Here is a 22,968-nt window from a genome sequence, read left to right on the forward strand (position 1 = left end):
TTCTTTATTTACACCGACTATTCTAATATGTTTAACCAATTTAGCTACTGAGATGTCTTGTGTTTCTGTGCCATTTGACTTGCAGTATTTGATTTCTATGGTTATTCTGTGTTGCAGAAGTATATGTCTTTGGCTTCAAACACCATCTCTTCAAAGTCACAACATTCATTCTTATGATTTCAGTGACTTTTTTGGCACAGAATATTTATCAAATAAAAAAGAACAATTAAAGAAGAATATTCAGATAGTTTTTTTTTCTAATTAGTATTTGTTACCGATATGATACATACTCTTTATACTTGGCAAAATATGTGGAGTGAAAACTCACACACTTCATAATATGAAAACCCATTATTATTATGGGTTGCATCCCTCATGTAAACAAATCTCAGAGAAGATGTTGCACTGGGCCAGTCAGGTATAGGACACACATACTAGTACCTGACTCATACATACCTCCTGAAGAGTCAATGTCCATGGTCAGTGGAATATTTTCTTGTCAAGTGTATATTGACTTTCTTCCTTTGAGAAATTTTTTTGAAAAAGAGAACTCAGTTAAAGAACTTAATGATGGTGCACCACCTGTCAGAATCTTGGACTTTTTGAGTGAATGCAATTTATATAAATAATTTTGACCCTGTATTATAAGGATTTTATTGATTTTATCTTTGTATTTTATTTTATATACCTTCTACAGAATTTTAACATGTTTACCTTCTATGTTTTTATTTTGTATACATTCTACAGAATTTTAACATGTTTACCTTCTATCTTTATTTTTTTTACTTCATGTTTACATGTATTTTGGAAGGGTTTATCTTCCTAGAGTTGTTTGTGCATTTCCTTATATTTACATTTTTAGACTTTTATGTTTAATGGGCACTGCATAACCTTTTTGTGCTGACATGCCATCAGACTCAAATGCATGCATTCATACTATTGTCAGCCAAAGGAAAAGATGCAGGGGACAGAGTTGACCGCCACCAATGGAAGACCATGCTTCTTACAATGAATGACACCACAAAGTTTGTAGACATGTTGCATAATGTACCCTGGGAAGAGGGACTTCCTGAAGATGTTCTTAGAGGTAAAGGATGATGAATAAATATGTAAATACATTTACAAGGGTCACCTATAATACAGACAATCACAGATCTGAACTAAATTTAAAAAGTTGCCAAGTAATGCATGAAATTGGACCAAATTTTAAGATTTTTACTGACTGATCTTGCTTTTTTGTTTTATATCATATCCATTTCCTTCGAGTTTTCTTATAGTATGACTAGTTTTGATAACGAAGTACATTTTGCATTTATTTAAATGTTTAAATGCAAGTTATGTTAAGGTGGTACAAAACTATAATGCCAAAGTGAAGAGCTTAATGTTATTTTGATTAAAATTAGTTCAAGATTGGGATACATGTTGTATTGAGACCTATGGTACATATTATCAGTAATGATACACAGCCCTAAAGAAAATATCAAACACTGGAATGACATTAAGAAAGTATCAAACACTGGAATGGCAGTCATTTACCCATGCACATGATAAAATTTGAGATTGAACCCAGGACTACAGTTATGTCATTGCTGTGATTTGGTTACTTGATGTGAAAGGTCATGGTCATACAGACCCAAAGAAATTTTTTGCTATAGCTTCACTTTTGCTCTTTTTACCCACCCAGGTACATTCAGATTCATTGATTGGTTGTACTGTAAGCCATAAACATACCTAATACAAACAGTTCTCCTGCAGATGTATTTTGTATTGTCTGTGCTACTTGTAATTATTAATACCATAATTTCATTTGTTGTACAGCTGTAGAGAGCTACCTTGCACATGGAAAAGATGGAGAACTGGGAGTCACAGGAGAAGGATCTTTGTTGGAAAATGCACAAGGTGATAAATAAACAGGAAAACAGTCCAAACTAAAATCAGTCCCAGTTTAAAACTGCATATACCAAATGAATTTCACTGTGATTATTATGCTGAAAGTAGATGCAATAATTGATCAAATCAAAACCTTAAAAATCTTTCAAAGTAAACATCTTTATGCCATAAGAGTAGATTTTACCTAGTCTAAGATTTCTTTATAAAATTTGTGTTACTGTTGATTCAGTGCTGTTCTCTTTATTCTTACACATTTTGTAGGTATTAGACTAGTTATACATTTAGCATTCAAAGCATGTCTTCCTTCAAGACAATATTTAGGGTATATGATAGCATAGTTTCATGTAACAGGGATAGGTACTTTTGGCATTTTTTACCTTGTGTGACACATGTCTCAATTTTCATCCAGATTTTTAAGAGAGCAAAAGTCTAAATAAAAAACCACATGCCACTGAGCTTCAACATATTGGATTACTGAAGATTCTTCTGTCTGCATGTTATTATTTCATGTAGGTCCTTCAATTTCAATATATACTCTGTCAGTCTGTCACACAATACACGCTATTATTTTGTGTAGGTCTTTCTAGGCTTAATATAATTACTGTCAGTCTGTCACACAATACATGCTGTAATGTCATGTTGGTCTTTCTAGTCCTAATATTCTCTGTTAGTCTGTCACACAATACATGGTATTATTTCATGTAGGTCTTTCTAGTCTTAATATATACTGCATCAGTCTGTCACACAATACATGCTATTTATTCATTTAGGTCTTTCTAGTCTTAATATATACTGTGTCAGTCTGTCACACAATACATGCTATTATTTCATGTAGGTCTTTCTAGTCTTAATATATACTGTGTCAGTCTGTCACACAATACATGCTATTATTTCATGTAGGTCTTTCTAGTCTTAATATATAATGTGTCAGTCTGTCACACAATATATGCTATTAATTCATGTAGGTCCTTCAAGTCTCAAAATGTACTCTGTCAGTCTGTGACACAATACATGCTATTATTACATGTACCAGTAGGTTTTTCTAGTCTTAATATATACAGTGTCAGTCTGTCACATAATACATGCTATTATTTCATAAAAAGACAGGTAATTTTTGCATCTTTTCACATTAAGCTAAAACATTTTTCCCGAGTGAGATCACAGAAATTACATAATGATAGATATCTTAGGAATAGGCAAGGTTCTATCAAGCAGTCTGAATCCCATAATGGGATCATACAAATTTTGGTCCAGATTCTGACGAAAATTTCAAAATCATATGGTAGTCCATTGGTCTGACAGGATCTTTCCTTAGTGGTCCCAATTAAATTCAGCATCCCTGAGAGGGCATTTCTTTAATATGTAGCTTATAACACTGAGATTTACTTTAGTCCATGTTATGATTTGTTAATAACAATTCTCCTTTGTGAAAATGGTTGCCCAAACCCTGCATTCTGGTTGCCTCTGAGTCCTGTTACAGGTTTGAAATATAGTGTAAGCTTTATTTTCAATGCTTACCAGCAGGTTTCAGTCTGATTTTTTAGGCCTATATTCATTATTTCAGATTTGTCAACCAATTCTCAGTGAGGCATTTCATTTTTCAGATGTGGCAATCAAGGCCGTCAAGAGATCCTCATCACCAAATGCCACCAAAGGAATAACAATTGCTGGTGCCAAATACTCAAGTGAGGACTGTGCTGTTCTGGTGCAGTACACCATTGCTATAGTGGAGTACACAAGAAGGTGTGGTCCCCTGAAAGCTGCACGGGAACGCCTTCATGAGCTTAAACGAGAGATTGAGGAAAATGAGAGATTACAGAAAGAAAGAGATGAAGAGGTGAGAACAGTTAGTTAATATGTCTTAAGAATAAGCTTGTATCGCAGATTTTGTCACCAATTATTTCAGGAAGGAATTATTTTAATTCAACACCTTTTGTATTTGATCACCATTTCTGGAGAGTGGAAAGGATTGCACTGTAATTTTGAATTTATATTAAAATAACAATCTGCACCATATGTTTTCTTTTGATACTTCACACCAAATATTGAGTTTTGTGCTAATAGTTGCACTACAAGGTGATGAGGCACAAAATTATGTTTCTATCACAAATCCCATATTTAGTTTCCTTGTGTATGAAAAATTGTATATCAGGTTTATAATTCAATTGATACATAATGCACAGCCACCCTTTATATATATTTTTATAGTGATAATATACAACCGGTATAGCCAATTTTCATAAACTTTTTCTTTCCCCTGCTCATCTCTTATGAGAAAGAATAAGCACAGGGTGTACATAAAAGGGAAATGCAACTGGAAAATTTTGATTGTTTTAAAAATTGAAAAGAAAACAAAATAATGGAAAAGGTATCTTTGTACAATTATACATAATGGATTTAGATACTTTAAACTTGTATTATTTGATGTGCTGATACACATAAAGCATTTTAAATATATTCTCTATTATTTTTAACTGGATTAACTGTGTAGTTCAGAAATACTTATTCTTTTAACTATGATTTGCAGCTCAAGCTTAAATGAATATAGGCATGATCATTAAAGTCTTTGTGCTAAAAATAGCATTTTTGTAACAAAGTCACTAATTGAGACAAATCTTTTGTTACATGTCTGGAAGTTGAACTTGAATAAGTCCTATGAAACTTAATTTTCTATATTTATCTAATGATATGGTTTGTGATAAACCTTCATCCATTTATGTTAAAGATATGAGTGAATGCTGTGAAATAACAATTGATTTATCATATTTTGCCCTATTTTTACACCATAGGTTAAACATAGAGATCATAAAGAAGAGGTAATAATTGGTGTTAATGTGGTTGAATGACTAGGACTGTGATATAAGCTTTCTAATACAGTTTTATTGTCTATGTTGACTTGTAATAGGATCATGGCTTGTTTATTGTGCCCATTGTATCTTTCAACATGTAATGGCTATTGTATTAATGAAGCTGTTAGTGTATGGCATTTTCAGAATTTCTATGAATAAAGGCAGTTTTCAGTTCAAAATTTATTTCCCCTGGAAGAGGATTTTCACAAACATCAGGATCAACTTCGTAAAGCAATTCATAAATCATTTAATATGTGTTCCGTTCATGTTTGCTTTTCAGCTCACATCTTATTGTTTTTCACCTGGTGTGGCATAAATGTTTACTGATTATGTATTTTTTGCCTTATTTCATTGTTTACTTTTATTTTTGCTCTTTTAGAATGAAATGGAAATAGTTTGTTCAAAGTCAGATTTTCCATTTCCAAGTTTTGAGGTGCATTTGTACCATGTATTATTTAAAATGTGCTTTAATAAAAATAGCAAATGACTGTAATGCAAGACAGCATTGAATTTCAGATAAATAAAACAGCAAATGCCTGTAATGCAAAAGATAGCATTGAATTTCAGATAAATAAAATAGCAAATGACTGTAATGAAAAAGATAGCATTGAATTTCATATAAATAAAAATAGCAAATGACTATAATGCAAATGACAGCATTGAATTTCTGATAAATAAAATAGCAAATTGACTATAATGCAAATTACAGCATTGAATTTCAGATAAATAAAATAGCAAATGACTGTAATGCAAGACAACATTGAATTTCAGATAAATAAAACAGCAAATGACTATAATGCAAATTACAGCATTGAATTTCTGATAGTAAAATAGCAAATGCACATAATGCAAGACAGCATTGAATTTCTGATAAATAAATAGCAAATGACTATAATGCAAATAACAGCATTGAATTTCAGATAAATAAAATAGCAAATGCCTATAATGCAAATGAAAGCATTGAATTTCAGATAAATAAAACAGCAAATGACTATAATGCAAATGATAGCATTGAATTTCAGATAAATAAAACAGCAAATGACTATAATGCAAATGACAACATTTAATTTCAGGTAAATAAAATAGCAAATTCCTACAATGAAAAAAATAGCAATTGAATTTCTGATAAATAAAATAGCACATGACTGTAATGCAAATGACAAGCATTGAATTTCAGTTAAACAAAATAGCAAATGACTATAATGCAAATGACAGCATTCAATTTCAGATAAATAAGACAGCAAATGACTATAATGCAAATGACAGCATTCAATTTCAGATAAATAAGACAGCAAATGACTATAATGCAAATGACAGCATTGAATTTCAGATAAATAAGACAGCAAATGACTATAATGCAAATGACAGCATTGAATTTCAGATAAATAAAACAGCATATGAATATAATGCAAAAGACATCATTGAATTTCAGATAAGTAAAACAGCAAATGACTATAATGCAAGTGACAGCTTGAATTTTTGATAAATAGAAATATAACTGCAACAGCGGTAAATGTAAAAATATAGATGTAGAGTAGTTATCAGTAAAGTAGTTTCTATTTTGAATTTCATGGAAATAAAGGTTTATAGATGCAACCACTGATGATGTCATCATCACATCAAAGGCAGTTAGTTTTGTCTTCCTTGACAAGAATGTTATCAGCCTAAAAGGGGTGAATCATTCCATGTCATTGTAAAGAATTATGGATTATCATAGATAAGGGCTTTTGACAATGAAATTCTGTTGAAGCCTGAAAGTTGTCGATTTTCAAAATGTATTGATGATATTTGTGTGCATTTTGTTCCATTTTAATTCATCCTTTCTGCATTCTGAGTTTTACATGTTTGCTTTCCATTTTACATAATCATTTAATTTGTGTTCATGGTGCATTCTATTTGCATTTAGTCCTTGTTCATTTTCCATTCATTCTTCATTTGCTGTGTGTTCCATTTTCGCTTCACCAGTAAGATTACATGTTCCATGGTCAGTATTTTTAGAGCCAGCTACAGCAATGCTAACCATTTTCCATTTAGCTTTCTTGCACAATGACTAAAACTCTCCAATACGGTTCTGTGAATAACCATAGTAGTCAATTATATCAAGAAAAGTCATTATAAAAGATTATAATGTTATATGAAAGTTCAGTTGTCCCCTCTTCAGAGGGTTCTTTTAAGAAAGACCATTCTTAATCAGTGACTGCATTACCCTACATCAAAAAGTATAATTTCACATTTTTCCCCCTCACAAATAAAAACCATTCTTTCTAAAATGTCACATTTTCATGACAGAATATTTTTTCAAATGAGGCAACATATACATATATCAGTTAATAGAAAAATAATTTGTATGTTGATCAGTACAGTTGAGATAGTGACTGCTATGATTTCTGCAATTTAAAAATATTTCGATTTGATTAATGTACTTTTCTTATAAAATTGTATTCCCTCAGCCACAATAAATGTATGTCTTTTGATCTGTAGTAGGAAACCAATTTTAGAGAGAGCAGGTAAACTATAGATACCAAGTTTATTATACAGAATCTTTTTTGTTCAGTCTTTCGCTCATCTGGCTGTAAGATCAAGTTAGCTTATGGTAATGCACTTTGGCCATTATTCGTCATCAATATCCATCATCCATCAACAAATGCTATTTTTTTTTTTTTTCATCTCACAAATGCTGACCCATTTCACACAGACTTGACAGTGTACATTGTGGCTTGAAGACCTTTTTCAAGTTGATACAAATAATGTTGATCCGCCACCAGATATGAATAACTTTACTAAAAATAGAAAATCTCACTTCTCAGAATCTTCTGAACAGAATCAGACTACATTGGACAGAAAGCATACTAGAATGAAGGCCTTTCAGGTTTGTGCCAATGCATATTCACCATTAAATATGAGTGCCAAAAATATAGATAGAAAAACATTCAAACAGCTTCTTGCTATAAACCCCTGAATAGGAATTAGAATAAATTTAATAGAAAGCACCCTGGCATCAAGGCTTTTCAAGTTTTGTACAAACGATGCTAATGTGTGATGAAATATGGCTACAGATGTAAAAAATATAAAAGCCTCAAATAGATTTTCAAAAACTGATGAAGAGAACTGAACTAAATTTAAAAGAAATCATTCTGATATGGAATCCTTTCAGATTTGTTGAAATGATGCTGTTCTGCCATCAAATATGAATGTCTGTACTAAAATGTGTAGATATGCCAGTGGCTTTCTCTAACCTTTAGATGACTTCATAAAACTCACTGAACATAATTGGACCAAATTAGAAAGCATACTGGCATAAAGACATTTCAATTTTTTTATAAAAAAATGATTCACTTTTACTCAAAACATAAAAAAGCTGCATATGGCATCTTCTCACAGACCATAGAACAGAATGTGACTAAATATGACAGAAAGCATCCAAGGATGGAATCTGCAGTTAAATATGGCCACTGTTACTAAAAACAGCAAAATGTCTGCAAGCATTTTGCTTTGATATTTTTTTATCCAAGAACCCAAGCATTTTGCTTTTCAATAGTTATCAGCAGGCTCACTTGGGCATCATGTTCTTTATTGTAGTTATTTTTGTGTTGTGCAGATGACATGTATAAAATTGTTAGACATGAATAATTCAGTAAAATGTCTAACATTATATTGTTTTTATTTAGAAACATTGAAAATGCCAATAATAAGCAGCTAAATATATGCTTGCAATATATAGGGTCAGTTGCATGCAGCTTAGAAGTAGGCCAGGCCCTGTATTCTTAAAACCTTTTGCCTTGAAATTCAAGTATAAGCTCAGACTAAAAAAATCAATTAGAATACTTCAAGTACATTTATGTCAAATGTCATTGACCAGATTATTAGAGGTACCAGATTTAGGAAGATTCTGAAATTTCAGTTTTTATTATCTTGGCTTGAAAATTGAGAGGGGGATATAGTATGTTTCAATTTTGTTCATGAATTCATTTCTTTGGTTGTGTGTTTCTTCATTCATTCATTTGTTGTATCTCAGTATCTTAGACCTTATTTCACCTACACTGTTGAAACTTGGTATATGGATGCATCTTAAGACTATTGCAGCTACACCAAGCCATATCACAGTAACCTAATTTTCTGGCTTGCATAACTTGATTCACTTATCTGTTATTTACACCCTCAATATCTTGGACCCTATTTTACTGGCAATTATTAAAAGAGAGTAAATTGACCATAAGAAAAATAGGTCACAGTGGCCAAAATATCACACTTGAGTAATTTGTATCTTCAACTTTATGCTCATTACACTTTCAGTATCTTGGACCCTATTATATCTAAACTAAAAAAATGGTGAGATGTATCTCATGCCCAGTAACTCAGTCATACAAAAAGAAGGTTTGATATATATATATATATATATATATATATATATATATATATATATATATATATATATATATATATATATATATATATATATTATTGTAAAAGACTTCCCCTTTGTGGCTGGTACATGAATTTAATTACCAGACTCATGGTGTGTATGCAACATCCAAGAAAATATTAAATTGCTTCTTTAGCTTGAATGTGTTATATAAATTCATTAAAGAGGCCCCAAAACTGCTATAAAATTGTTTGAATATGCATCAGGAGCACTAAATAAATTAACTTTGTTAGGGATTGCATTGGAGTAAGCACAGTAAAAACTTGGCAAATAATATAATAAAATAACCGAAATGTCATTGTATGATATTGTACAAGAAAACTTTAAATAACATTGAGTCACCAGTGAAACTTTCAGTGCAGATAGCGAAACATCCAGAGAACACATCTGAAATATCCAGCAAATACAGCAAATATCTCTGCAGTTAGAGAAATGTCCTCAGCTTTAATATACAGATGGCATCCACAATTACCAGCCTTGAGAAGAAATGTGAAGAATGGTATGACAATGCAGAAGCAAGACAGCTGGCCCTGTGTGATAAGTTTATCAAAGATATATCCAAACATAAAAAAATACAAATTATAGAGCATGCTTATAAGTGGTAGCAAACTACATTTGTCATTATTGGATAGAGCTGTAGAAAGAATTGTTGTTTGTGTAAAATTGACCACAGTGCATTGACCTATTACAGCTGTACTGATGAAAATAGGCATATAGATGCATTTCAAAGAGAGTAACTCATTCATTCCAAAGTAGGTCACAGTCACCTAAATTTTAATTTTTAGCTATTTGTTCATTACACCCTAAGTATCATGAGCTGTAATTAACCTACAGTCGTAAAAGTTAAATATTTGGATGCATCTCGGTAAACTCAATCGTACTGAGAGACAAGTTCACAGGGATCTAAATTTCCAGGTTGATTAACCTATGCATTTTCAGTTATCATTAATTACTACCTAAATCGTCAGATGCAGGAGGTTGTGGGTTCAAATCCCAGCCGAATCATACCAGAGACTTAAAAAATGGTACCAACAGCTGCCTCGCTAGGCACTCAGCATTAAGAGGTTAGTATTAGGACTGGTCAGCCTGGTGTCCGGATAATGTCACTGTGTAGGACATGATGCTACATGTCTGCTACATGATGCCCCAGTGCTAGGCATCACTATCAACTGCCACACTGCAGACATTTTAGCGATATGACTGAAAGATTGTTAAAGCTATGCTAAATATCTAAATCACACACATGCATACTACCTAAATATACTGAACCCAGTTTCACCTACACACCTGGAAATTTTATGTCTGAATGCATCTCAAAAATAGTAACTCAACCATACAAAAACTTGGTCAGTGTAACCTTATTTTCATGCATTTGTTTATCTTATACCTCTGTAACTCTATTACACTTAGAGTGATCAAACCTTGTTTTGACCCTACATTGACATTACATTATATGTTGATGCATTTTAACACATACTTTATCACAGTGAAATATCCCTCCTACACATGGTACCTTGCAACCAGAGATAAAGGGTTTGAATATTGTCCAGACATGCCTGTGTCACTGTCATGGCATATCTTTATGCAAGGTTGTCAGAACTATCATTCCTTTAAATCAACTTTCCATATCAGTCTCTTTGTTGATGGCTACTCTAATGCACTCCTGTTGGGGAAGGAATTAATGTTCATTAGGAAATAACTTGTTTAGTTTAATTTAGCTTAAAACTGGTGAATGTTCAAATTTGGGGACCTTTAGATTCACTATGAGTTCCAAGAATACAGGGCTGAATTATTTCTTTCATAGCATGTAAAATTTTATATTCTTTTTCTCTCTAGTTGCATAGAAGCATGAAAATATTATTCACACAAATCAGTTTCAACCACTATATGAGCACAATCCCTCAGTGTGTATATGTATATATAGAAAATGCATATATATTTCACTGAGTATGATGTAACTTTATATATTACTTTTAGAACCATTCAGTCCATCATGCATTGTGAATCACACTTCTCAGTACCTACAGTTTCATATATCTTGCATGTATCCTTTATGAAACCTCAATTCTCTGCCTCTTGTCAGATTATTTGATTGTTCCATTGTCTGTGTATGTATATGCACACCTGTCATAACTGCTTGCTTTCAATATTTACTTGCACACCCTTTAAAGATAACGTAGATTCATACTACATCTACCTCATGTTTACATTTATTTGGATCCCATTATACTATATATGTATACAGTAGTCCCTCACTATAAGCATTTCAGTACAACGCAGTCCCTGATATAACATGGGCATTGTCATGGATCCCATTATACTATATGTATACAGTAGTCCCTCACTATAGGCATTTCAGTACAACGCAGTCCCTGATATAACATGGGCATTGTCATGGATCCCATTATACTATATGTATACAGTAGTCCCTCACTATAGGCATTTCAGTACAACGCAGTCCCTGATATAACATGGGTATTGTCATGGATCCCATTCTACTATATGTATACAGTAGCCCCTCACTATAGGCATTTCAGTACAACGCAGTCCCTGATATAACATGGGTATTGTCATGGATCCCATTATACTATATGTATACAGTAGTCCCTCACTATAAGCATTTCAGTACAAGGCAGTCCCTGAAATAACATGGATATGGTCATGGATTCCATTCTACTATATGTATACAGTAGTCCCTCACTATTAGCATTTCAGTACAATGCAGTGATATAACATGGATATGGTCATGGATTCCATTCTACTATATGTATACAGTAGTCCCTCACTATGTCCCTCACTATAAGCATCTCAGTACAACGCAGTCCCTGATATAACATGGGTATTGTCATGGATCCCATTATACTATACGTATACAGTGATTTGTAACTGTAAAGCAACACATTACAACACAGTCCTTGATACAACATGAGCATAGTCATGGATCGCATCATACTTTATGTATACAGTAGTCCCTCACTAGAAGTGTCTCAGTACAGCACAGTCCTTGATACAACATATATATGGTCATGGATCCCATTATTAGACCTTTTCAATAAGTGTTGTAGTCTTCCCCTGGTAGGAACTCTTTCGTGCATCTTTTGCGCATGTGTTAACTTCCACTTCTGCTTCTGCAGGCTGTGTTTCAGCTATCTGCTATGAATATATTCTTGATGACTTTACTTTCGTAATTTCTGTGGCAACAATTTTGAGTTTTAAAAACATCTGCCTATATAAAAACAGGTTTACAACTAATTTAGTAAACAATATGTGTTCATGTCAATTGCAATCTTAATCTAACAAATTTAAACTCTTTAGTTTATATTGTTGATTAACCTTATATTCAAATCTATTGAGTCCATAAGTGACTTAAATGTCCCCTTATGTTATTAATTTGACAATCACTTTCTTATCATCGTTGACCAACTTTACAAAGAAATACATCTAAGCACATGGTTGTGTACATTTTAGGATCAATTCCTTTCAAATAGAAAGAATTTAGGTTTTCTACCATAATATCCCACAGTTCTAAATCAGATGGAATGCATTGAATAGATGGTGGTTGCTTCAAGATCCAAACCACAAAATCACACCAGTTCTTGTCTGTTATGGCCGATTGTCCTTGCACTTGAAAAAATATTCCTGCTTCTTGTTTAAGATTACATCACACTTGAGGTCTAATGTACAAAAGAAATATAATTATGGGTATCACCCAACCTGAAAAAGAGTAAAACGAGAGTCAAGAAAAAGAACTCATGTACAACATTAAGGTCCTCCACTATTATAAATGCATAATTAGTTGTATATTGTAATAATTTTTGGAATTTAATTAGGAGGGGTGGGGTATATTGTGAAGGTAAAGCCATACATTTATTCTCTTATCGAAGGTATTTTTCAAGCGAAACTAATGAGATAGGACACACTTTTGTCATTACTTTTTAACAATTTATTGGGATACTTTTTTTTCCTTGGAAATCAGATGTATAAATACCGCAACAAAAAGTACAGGATATGTAGATTTTTATTTTTAGGCCAATTTGAGGAGATAGGAAAATTAATGTCTTTCTCTTCACTCTTCAGCTGTCACTTTGCCTTCATTGTCAAAACTAAACTCAAACATCATTGTCTGTAAATTCTGGAATGTTACACTGATCTCTGGTCCAATTATTCATTGACAAAATAAAATTCTCATCTTGTAGGCCCAACACTGTAATCCCCCATTTGCTCGTTTGAAAAATTCTTCCTTTCCCACTAATATTCTATGCATGTTCTCTTAGGTAAGATTTAAGTTCCAGGATTTTACACCTTTCTAAAGCATCATTGTTTAAAAAGTGATTTGTAACACCATATAATCAAAGTCGATAAAGGCATCAACCAGAAGTTGATTAATTGATGACAGCAACCCCTATCTAAGGGAAATAATTAACTTATTGAAAAGGTCTATACTGGTAGAATTACATTTTTTAAGATGAGTACATGTATAAGGTGACCTCCCTTGGATCACCATACACTTTTATATCTCTCTGAATGGCATTATAATTTGGGAGCACTGCTGTACTTAATTTTGTGCATTCATTACCTCCAGTAAATTTTCTAGTGTAACAACTTGGAAATGTTGATAATAAAATATACATTGATCAATTTTAGAAAATATATACCTTATCTGTGCATGCCTGTGAAAATAACTGTGTGCACATAATACACTAATACATATTGTTATGAGTCTTGTAACCCACAATGAAGTAACATAATGTTGACATTAACTGTTTGGAACACTGTTAAGTTCTTTTTTATGATTGCATTGATTCAGATAATTTGTATCCAAGTATGAGCATTGGGATAGCCAATCAACATCTAGATAATCATTCTCTTTTAGGGTTCAGTAAATTTTAAATGAAATGGTAACCCACTGAACTATTAAACTAAGCATGATTTAAATTCAGTAACCCAGAGAAGGCACTTTGAAATAAATTTGTTAGCTTTAACTTCAGAGCTTATTTCCATGTTAAGAGTCATTATAAATTATTTATACTGTGTGTGATATTGTTGTAGTTATGTTTTTGACAACTGTTCAACAAATCACAGTATTTTAAAGTGGCCAACTGGGCCACTAGAATTCAACATGTTGTATCCCACACCAATTATTTTGGTAGCTACTGAGCTCCAGGCACAATATTTGTAGCATCATAACAACACTGAGATTTCAGATTGTAGATTCTGCAATTTCATTGTATATTTTAATGAACTGTTAATTTGTATTGAAATAAACTGTTGTGCTTTTTCCCTCGGTTTACCATTTTAACCAGTGCTTGTAGAAAAATCTTAAGTTCTTCTTTGGGGAATTTTCTCAATACTTGAGGCATCCCAGATTAACCTCATATTCTTTTATAAATTATCAATTCCATCTACTGTATTTTTATATTAAGACTGGTTAGAAAATTGTGACAGTGGTAAAAGTGATATTATTGTATCATTAATTATTTAATCTTCATTAGTTTCAGTTGTTTTTCTTATAGGGTTAAAAATCCTTTTATATTTTACAGTTAATGAACTGGTTGTCTCTCTTTACATTTTATGAATTAGGTAGCTATGAAAAATATGGAAAGGTTAAGGTCAACTGTGTCAGTCTAATGGGGCAGAGAATTAGTTCCAGGGCAATATATGGAACAAAAATTACTACTCACTTGGAAAGAACATTGCTAGCTAAGAAAAGGAAACCATAATGGGGAAGTTATCACTAGAAGAGTATCAATTTTAAACATTTTTTTAAATAATTAATAGGGGTTAAATATATGGAAAAGGGTTATGGATTTCTTAAAATGCTAGTATTGATTCAGTTAGATGGATTTCTAGAGTTAGCTTTATAAATTTGAATATACAGGTATTATAATAGAACAGGAAATGGTTATAAAATTCAAAACTCTCCAAGGCAGTTAGCACAACAAGAAAACTCAATTGTAATGCACTTTGTAATAACTTAAATTCAGATTTAACCAAGTCATGGCATGGATCCTAAAATTTACACCCTCTTCACCAATTTGTCCAGTGTCATTTCTGAATTGCTACAAAGTTTGATTGACAAAGTAAATGTTGTCATGATTTGTTACTTGGGCAACAGATGTTGTATTCTTGAAGAGAAAATTGTCAAAGCCTTTTTCTTATTTAAATGATAAAGATGCTAAAAAGTTCAATTTGTTAATGTTCTTTTTAAATATTTTATTTGTGAGTAACTGCACTTTGTAGTTAGCTTGTTATTCTCTCACAAGAAAAATTTTGATGGGATAAACCATTATGCCCAGGTGTGTGTGCATTTGTTTATATTTTCTTTTGATTGTTCATTCATCACTCTCTAAATATCTTGGCATCAATTTTACTTACTCATGAAATTTGGTATATGAATGTATCATAGGCCATTGTGATCTAATTTCCATGTTTGATTGGCTTTAAGTCATTCCCTTATGGCATGGTTTGTGAAAACATCTAAATAAGAGTGACTCAGCCATACCAAAACTAAGTCAGAGCAACCTAGTTTACATGCTTAAGCAACATTTGTGTTTTTTCTCCAGTCATTTATGTATCATATTCTCAATATCTAGGACCTTTTTCATCAATACTCTTATCACTTGGAGCATTACCACGGACATACAAGAAGTAGGTTGCCGTAACCTAGCTTTTACAATGACATATATTTACAACCATTTGTTCATTATACTTTCAGTATTTTTACCCTGTTTCACCTGCAGTCATAAAAATTAGTATGTGGATGCATCTTTAACATGGTAACTCAGTAATACTAAAATTAGGTCACCATGACATAATACTTAGGCACTAAACCCAAATTTACCAACACTCGTGACAAAATTTTTATCTATGTGCATGTCAGGGAGAATAACTCCATCTTACCAAAATCCACTTGAATCCAGTTTGCATCCTTTGAGTTACTTACATATTTTCAGCTATTTGCTCACTGAACCTTCATTATCTTCAACCCCATTTCACCTAATAATTGCTACATGAATGCATATAAGGAAGCTACTCATTTTTGACTGACCTATTCTCTATATTTTAGTGACTTTTATAATTTCAGACCTTCATTCATGATCCCTCAGTTATCTTGGACCCTAATTTCATGTTCACATGAACATTATTATGTGCAAGCATCTTAATAAGAGTAGCTAAGCAATACTGAGACAATGTCACTGTGACCTAATTTTCATACTTTGAGTGACTTGTGTATTGTCAGCAATTCATTCATAACACTCACAATATCTTAGAGTCTATTTTACCTACACATGGAAATTTATATGTGGATGTATCTCAAGGTAAGAAGCATAATTATACTAAACTGGGTCACTGTGATCCGATTCTGAAGTATAAGTAATTTTTTATAATTTCATACATTTGCTTATTGCATCCAAAGTATCTTTAGCCAGATTTTATTTAGACTATTAAAACTTTGCTGGAACCTGGCACTGTTGAAACTTTGTATCTTAATGAGTAGCATATTTGCAGTAATACTTGTATTTCCTTGCTCCATATACATACTGTCATTATCTATGACTCACATCCAGTCTTTAACAGGTTTGAAACCTGTCCAGGCTGGTCTGAATCAGCTATGATGGCTTATCTCTTTACAGGACTCTTAACTTTCCTCACACAACATCAGTCTTGCATACCAGTATGTATACTGTTGGCTACTCCTTGCCACTACATCACTCTTTCATACCAGTATGTATATTGTTGGCTACTTCTTGCCACAACATCAGTCTTTCATACCAGTATGTATACTGTTGGCTACTCCTTGCCACAACATCAGTCTTTCATACCAGTATGTATATTGTTGGCTACTCCTTGCCACAACATCAGTCTTTCATACCAGTATGTATATTGTTGGCTACTCCTTGACTGAACATCAGTCTTTCATACCAGTATGTATATTGCTGGCTACTCCTTGCCACAGCATCAGTCTTTCATACCAGTATGTATATTGTTGGCTACTCCTTGCCACAGCATCAGTCTTTCATACCAGTATGTATATTGTCGGTTACTCCATGTCTCAACATAAATCTTTCATGCTAGTTTGTATAATATTGACTACTAAATATATTCTCTTGTTGGGTAGGGATTCATCTTTTAAGATCTTTATGTGTAACAACATTGTCACATAAATATGTTTCAAAATGAGTACTCTTAAAAAAGCTGATAATTGTTAATCAAATTTGTATTAAACTATCAACAATAAATCTATTAATTCTTCTTTGTGGTTTATTTTTTGGTGCCTTTTGAGTACAATTGTTGGTCATTCTAGGGCAAACAATAACCTACAATGCTTGCATAGTCGAATGGCATACATATCCATGCACCATAAAAATTTGTAAGTTTATTTTAAGGGAATTAAGTATTCAGATTTAAACAGAACCTAGCAGAAAAAATTTAGAGATTTTAAATTTATCCACACACCATTTAATGACATTGACACATACACATAAATACTGAACTGTATTTGTGCTTTCTCTTTCTTAGGTTATTTATAACTTTTTGCATTGAATTCAGATTAATTGTGATTAGTGATGGGATGGTTAAACATTATGTCTATTGTTATGTATATTTAATTTGTACTGTGTGTTGAACATTTTTGTTCATGTTTATAGATTGGAAGGGCATACCTGATTAATGACAGTTATTTTGTAAACAAAATAATACATTGCTAATATTTGTCTATCATTGACCATAAGCTACCCAATGTGTAACCTATTACTTGGCTGACCATAAACTCCCCTAGGTATTGAACCCTATTACTTGGACTCAATTGCTGACCATAAACTCCCATATGTGTACCCTATTACTTGGCTGACCATGAACTCCCTTGGGTATTGAACCCTATGATTTGACTGACTTTAAACTCCTGTATGTGCATCCTATTGCTTGGCTGACCATAAACTACCCAAGGTATGAGATCCCATTACTTGGATGACCATAAATAAAAAAGTAGTATCTAATCTCTTCAGTACTTTTTTTAAGCAGTAAATTTTTCTGTCATCATTGCTTATGGCAATGAAATTTATAATGTAAGCATGCAGGTCAAGATCAATAATAATAGTAATAATGAAGACTTTATTTAGAGAAGGTAACTCAGTTAGTTAGAGAACTAATCTACCTTGAGGCCTTCTATCTGTTATGTACAATATGTACAGTATATACAACATGATGTGAAGAATCTGGCTTGACACTAGATAATTAAGTGATTTTAAAAATCAAAGTATCAAACCTGGAACATATGCACAGGCATCTGTGAACACATAAACATATATAAAATATAAAATATCATCCTGCATTGAGAAATTCAACTGTGAAAATTATGCAAAATTACAGAAAAGCAGGTGGTATTTATTGTACTAGAACTGTTCAATTGTCTAAAGATTTCATCCATATGAGACATTGATTATGAAAAGAAGAAATACTAGGAGCCTGCCTTACTATTATTATCTACAAATACACCAAGAATTTTATCATGAGAGGTCATATTAAGTCTCACCATTGTCAAATAGAACTTGGATATAGAAATTTCATTTACATAATTAAAAATCTTTAAATTATTCTGTTTCATTGACCACATGCATTTTCTTTTAACTGACACATCAAACTATTCTCTTTTTGACAGCTGAAATACATAAGGTACCAGGTAAAAGTGGTACATGTCAAAAATTGTTCTTTTCTGCTGTCGTAATATGGTACTTTTTAGTGCTAATGGTTAATTGGATCATAATAATTTATTTTATTCATTGTTAGTTGCTTGAATTGTGGAACCAGGTATAAATTACTATTCAAAAGTTATTATCTATATTTACATTACTTTTGGTTATTATTGGTACATTTTTGCAGCCTATAAAGTCAGTTGAGGGACTGTAGAATGCATTTACATAAACTCTTGAACAGTAACCATGACACTTTGTGGATATGAGCAGCCAGTTTCAGTAACATTCATAGCAAACCACTTAGTCCATGCAGAACTGCTGCTTTAGTGTATCCACAATTTCATGTGTATAAGCTACATTGGGTGTTGCAAATTTTATCTCAGACAGGAATATTGTGCTACAGTCTATCTGTATGTATGTATGTATGTATGTATGTATGTCATTGAACTTCTATTCTGTTAAAGCTAGACACATGAAACTTGATGTTGATTGTGCCAACACTTTTGGAATTATGATCGAACCCCACTTACACTCTAGTTTGAGAATTTGCATGTGATCATTGACCCAAGTGTCAACACATGTCAGATTAGGATCCTTTATTGATGTGCTTGGTTCCTTTACTGCCTCAAGGATCTTAACCACTGGGTCATAACAGTGAAACTGTTGAGATCCCACTCCATAGCCATACATACATTTAGGGTGCCTGAGAAGACAACTTTATGCATGCAGCTGACTATGGCTTCAGGTCCATCCCTACCAAACTCTAATGATCTTAACTACTGGTTTATAACTTGAAAAATATTGAGATCCCCACACTATACATACATACATACATAGATACATACATGCATGCATGCATGCATACATATATACATAGATACATACATGCATGCATACATACATACATGCATACATATGCACACACACACACACACATACACCAGGGTCCATGCTTATACACAGGAGGCTTTACCCCAAGTTTATAACTTGAAAACTATACCATGTACACACTCTCTGGGCCTGAAAAGGCATATGCACATACCCACTTAACATTTGTCCCTGGGGTAGTTCTTACCTTTATGGATGTACCCAAGTGGCTCAGACTTCTGAATGGATGTCAAAAGATGGAAGCTTGGGGATATGTGCTTTTACAGCAGAGAAATTAAGCAGGTTTTCAAGAAGGGGGTGTTTCACTGGCTTTGAATTTGTTGTATCCATGTGCATCACAGATTTAGACTCTAGCTTTTGAAGATTGATATTTTTCAATTAAAGGAATTTTTCTTACAACCATTGATCTTTCATGGAATGAAAACAATTAGGTACTTAAATCAATATATGATTTACTCTGGAATTAATTTAAGATAAGACATGGGGTATGCCTGAAGTATTTTATGCTCACCTGGTTGTAAGGTCAAGTGAGCTTATGGTATATCCCATCATCCATCGTATGCCATTAATTGTCTGTAATGAGTCATAAGCCCATCAACAATTTGCTTTTTTCAATGTGTTCTCAAATACTATGAGATCAGTTTCACCAAAACCTGAAAGAGAGCATCCTGACACGAAGATCTTTCAGCACTGTACAAGTGATATTGATCCACCATCAAATCAATAGCTACTGTTACTAAAATTAGAAAAACCATTAAAGGGCTTCAGAAGAACTGCTCCAAAGAATTTGAGAAAATTTGACAGAAAACATAATAGCATGGAGTTCTTTCAAGTTTATACAAATGATTCTGATCCTCTGTCAAATATGGCCACTGTCACTACAAACAGAAAATTATAAAAACTTTAAATGACTTTTTTTATGTCATAAAGTGCATAATATAGCTTTAGCAAATTTGACTGAAAGCATCTTGACATGAAGAATTTTCAGATTGATACACATTTCATTCATGAGTATATATTCAGTTTTTACAAAAAATGTTATTAGTTTAGAGTGGATGGCAAAACATATCGCTTGGCACATGTCAACATAAATGATAAGGTCTACATCCTACCTTACATAAGCAACACCTGGTAGTCAGGCTAAAGGAGATACCTTTTCACAGCTAATCATGTATCTCAAAACAAGTGTATTGCATGTGAATAATGCTTCAACTGACTTTATAGCCAAACCTGTTTATCATTATATTTTTGTTGGGGGGTTATTCTCCAATTTTTTTTCTCTTGCTTTAATTTTTTTTCTCCAAAGTTTGGAGATTTTTCTTTCTCAGAACAATGTTCAGCTGTATGTTTTTGTAGAATTATAATTATTAATGTTAATGTTTTTACATTCAGGGAGGTTGACCAGAAATAATCTTTTTACGATTTTGTTGACTTTATAGAAGCAAAAGAATAAACTTTATGGATGGTGAGTCATGGGCTTTTTGGACATTGTTGGATTCATCTGAGAAAATTTGGTTCATAATTGGTATGTTTGTTAAATGAGTTGGATAGAAAGCAATGAAGGTATGGTTGCAGCCCCACAGGTTGGGGTGGGGTTGGAGTGTGGTGATAATTATTATACTGTTGTCTTCTCTAGATGTGTTTCTTTTAGTGAAGTTATTTGTGTTTACATGTCAAAACTTTTTTCTAATTCGTGTTGAGTAAAAAAAATATTTTTTTGAAATGTTCAGCAACAGTGCTACCCATTATAATAAAATCTGATTGAAAGAATTTATAAAATTGAATTTCATACAAAGCAAGCTAAATACAGTATATATACTGTATATATTCAAAAGTAAGTCAGATATAACTGCAAATTGCATAGACCCAGATTTGCATTTGTGCCAACAGATATGGGTCTGTGCAATTTGTTAGAAATAATCTGTAGAACCAAAAATCATAGACCTTGATCTGCAAGCACATTATGAGATGGCAGATCAGAGTCTTTGTTGATTGCATTTTCATTTGTCTTAAATGTGAGTATATATGGTTAATTATGCAATTATGTGTATGATAATCTTTAATAATATTGGTATAACTACAGTCCTTCCTCACTATTATGCTGACCATGAGAGTCATTGAGCATACTGCCTTAAAGGTGAGGTCGTGTATATTGAGGTATTTTATACATATTACTGTAATAAATGTTTATTACATGTGCTTTATGCATTGCAAAGTCATAAACTCTTCTTATCAATACACTAATATTATTAAATGTGTATTAAGCCTGCTGCCTAATGGATATATAAGTCACTTGAAATATAAAAACATGTAAACATTCAATGATGCATAGGAACACTAAGACACATACATACATTATTAACTTACCAAGATATCTACTTCTAAGGAAAGCATTGACAATAAACTGAGTTGTTTGTCTTGGGTATTTTTGAATTAACTGTTGCAACTAAAATGGTTAATGTATCAATCATAAATCAGTAACTTTAAGGTTTTAATCTAAATTGAGTAACACTGACAGTTGAACAAAGAATGTTGTTGTTGTTGTTGTAGGGTTTAACGCCATTTTCCAGCACACGATAGGCTATACATGGCGGCCAGTATTAATGGTGGAGGAAGAACCGGGAAAACCCTGGAAAGGACCACCGACCCACGAGAAGCTACTGGCAAGCTTTCTCACATACCCACATTGAACAAAGAATGTAGCTTGCATATATGTTACTCATCTATATGTAACTCATCAATATGTAATTCATTTCATTACATATTGTAAAGATTCTGTCTTCTTTTTCCATAGAAATTCATCCATTTTTATAAATAGAATGCCACACCTAACTTGTACTGAAGATGAGCAATTATAATATTACTGTTACATAATGTAGTGAGGGAGTACAGTGTGTCTGAACCATAAAATGTTTGTTAAGGTGTTGGCTGTTTATGATTTAATTTTTATTAATGTGTTTGTTAGTTGTTTATTAATGTATTCCACTGTACTTATTTTGAGAGAGTAGATAATCCATCTAGACTTGGATAAGTTTTCTTAAGTAAGCTTAAGAACAGTAAGGAACCAATGACAACAGAAACCCAATTCATTATTAACTAGGTTATGCTGAAAACAAAGCATATGAAAATTTTCATTTTTGAATGTTCAGAATATTGGTTACATATTTTGTATTGTATAGATAAATTTTAATCTATGAGATATCAGAAGAATTAAATTAAAGGTGGT

The 22,968-nt window shown here is 32.5% G+C and overlaps 1 protein-coding gene across 1 annotated transcript in view; it reads left to right on the top strand.

Annotated features, from left to right (window-relative positions):
• Window positions 1-921: 921 nt before the first annotated feature.
• The window catches only part of LOC149786066 (dynein axonemal heavy chain 5-like), a 101,608-nt gene continuing 79,561 nt past the window's right edge, over window positions 922-22,968 (top strand). Inside the window, exons 1-4 of the mRNA XM_089978111.1 lie at window positions 922-1,087; window positions 1,819-1,899; window positions 3,495-3,727; window positions 4,680-4,706. Of these exons, the coding sequence (XP_089834237.1) occupies window positions 922-1,087; window positions 1,819-1,899; window positions 3,495-3,727; window positions 4,680-4,706 (507 nt within the window). The remainder of the gene's footprint in view (window positions 1,088-1,818; window positions 1,900-3,494; window positions 3,728-4,679; window positions 4,707-22,968) is intronic.

Source organism: Sinohyriopsis cumingii, chromosome 12 (genome assembly GCF_028554795.1).
Source record: "Sinohyriopsis cumingii isolate HCF-2022 chromosome 12, ASM2855479v2, whole genome shotgun sequence".
In the NCBI taxonomy this organism is placed as follows: Eukaryota; Metazoa; Mollusca; class Bivalvia; order Unionida; family Unionidae; genus Sinohyriopsis; species Sinohyriopsis cumingii.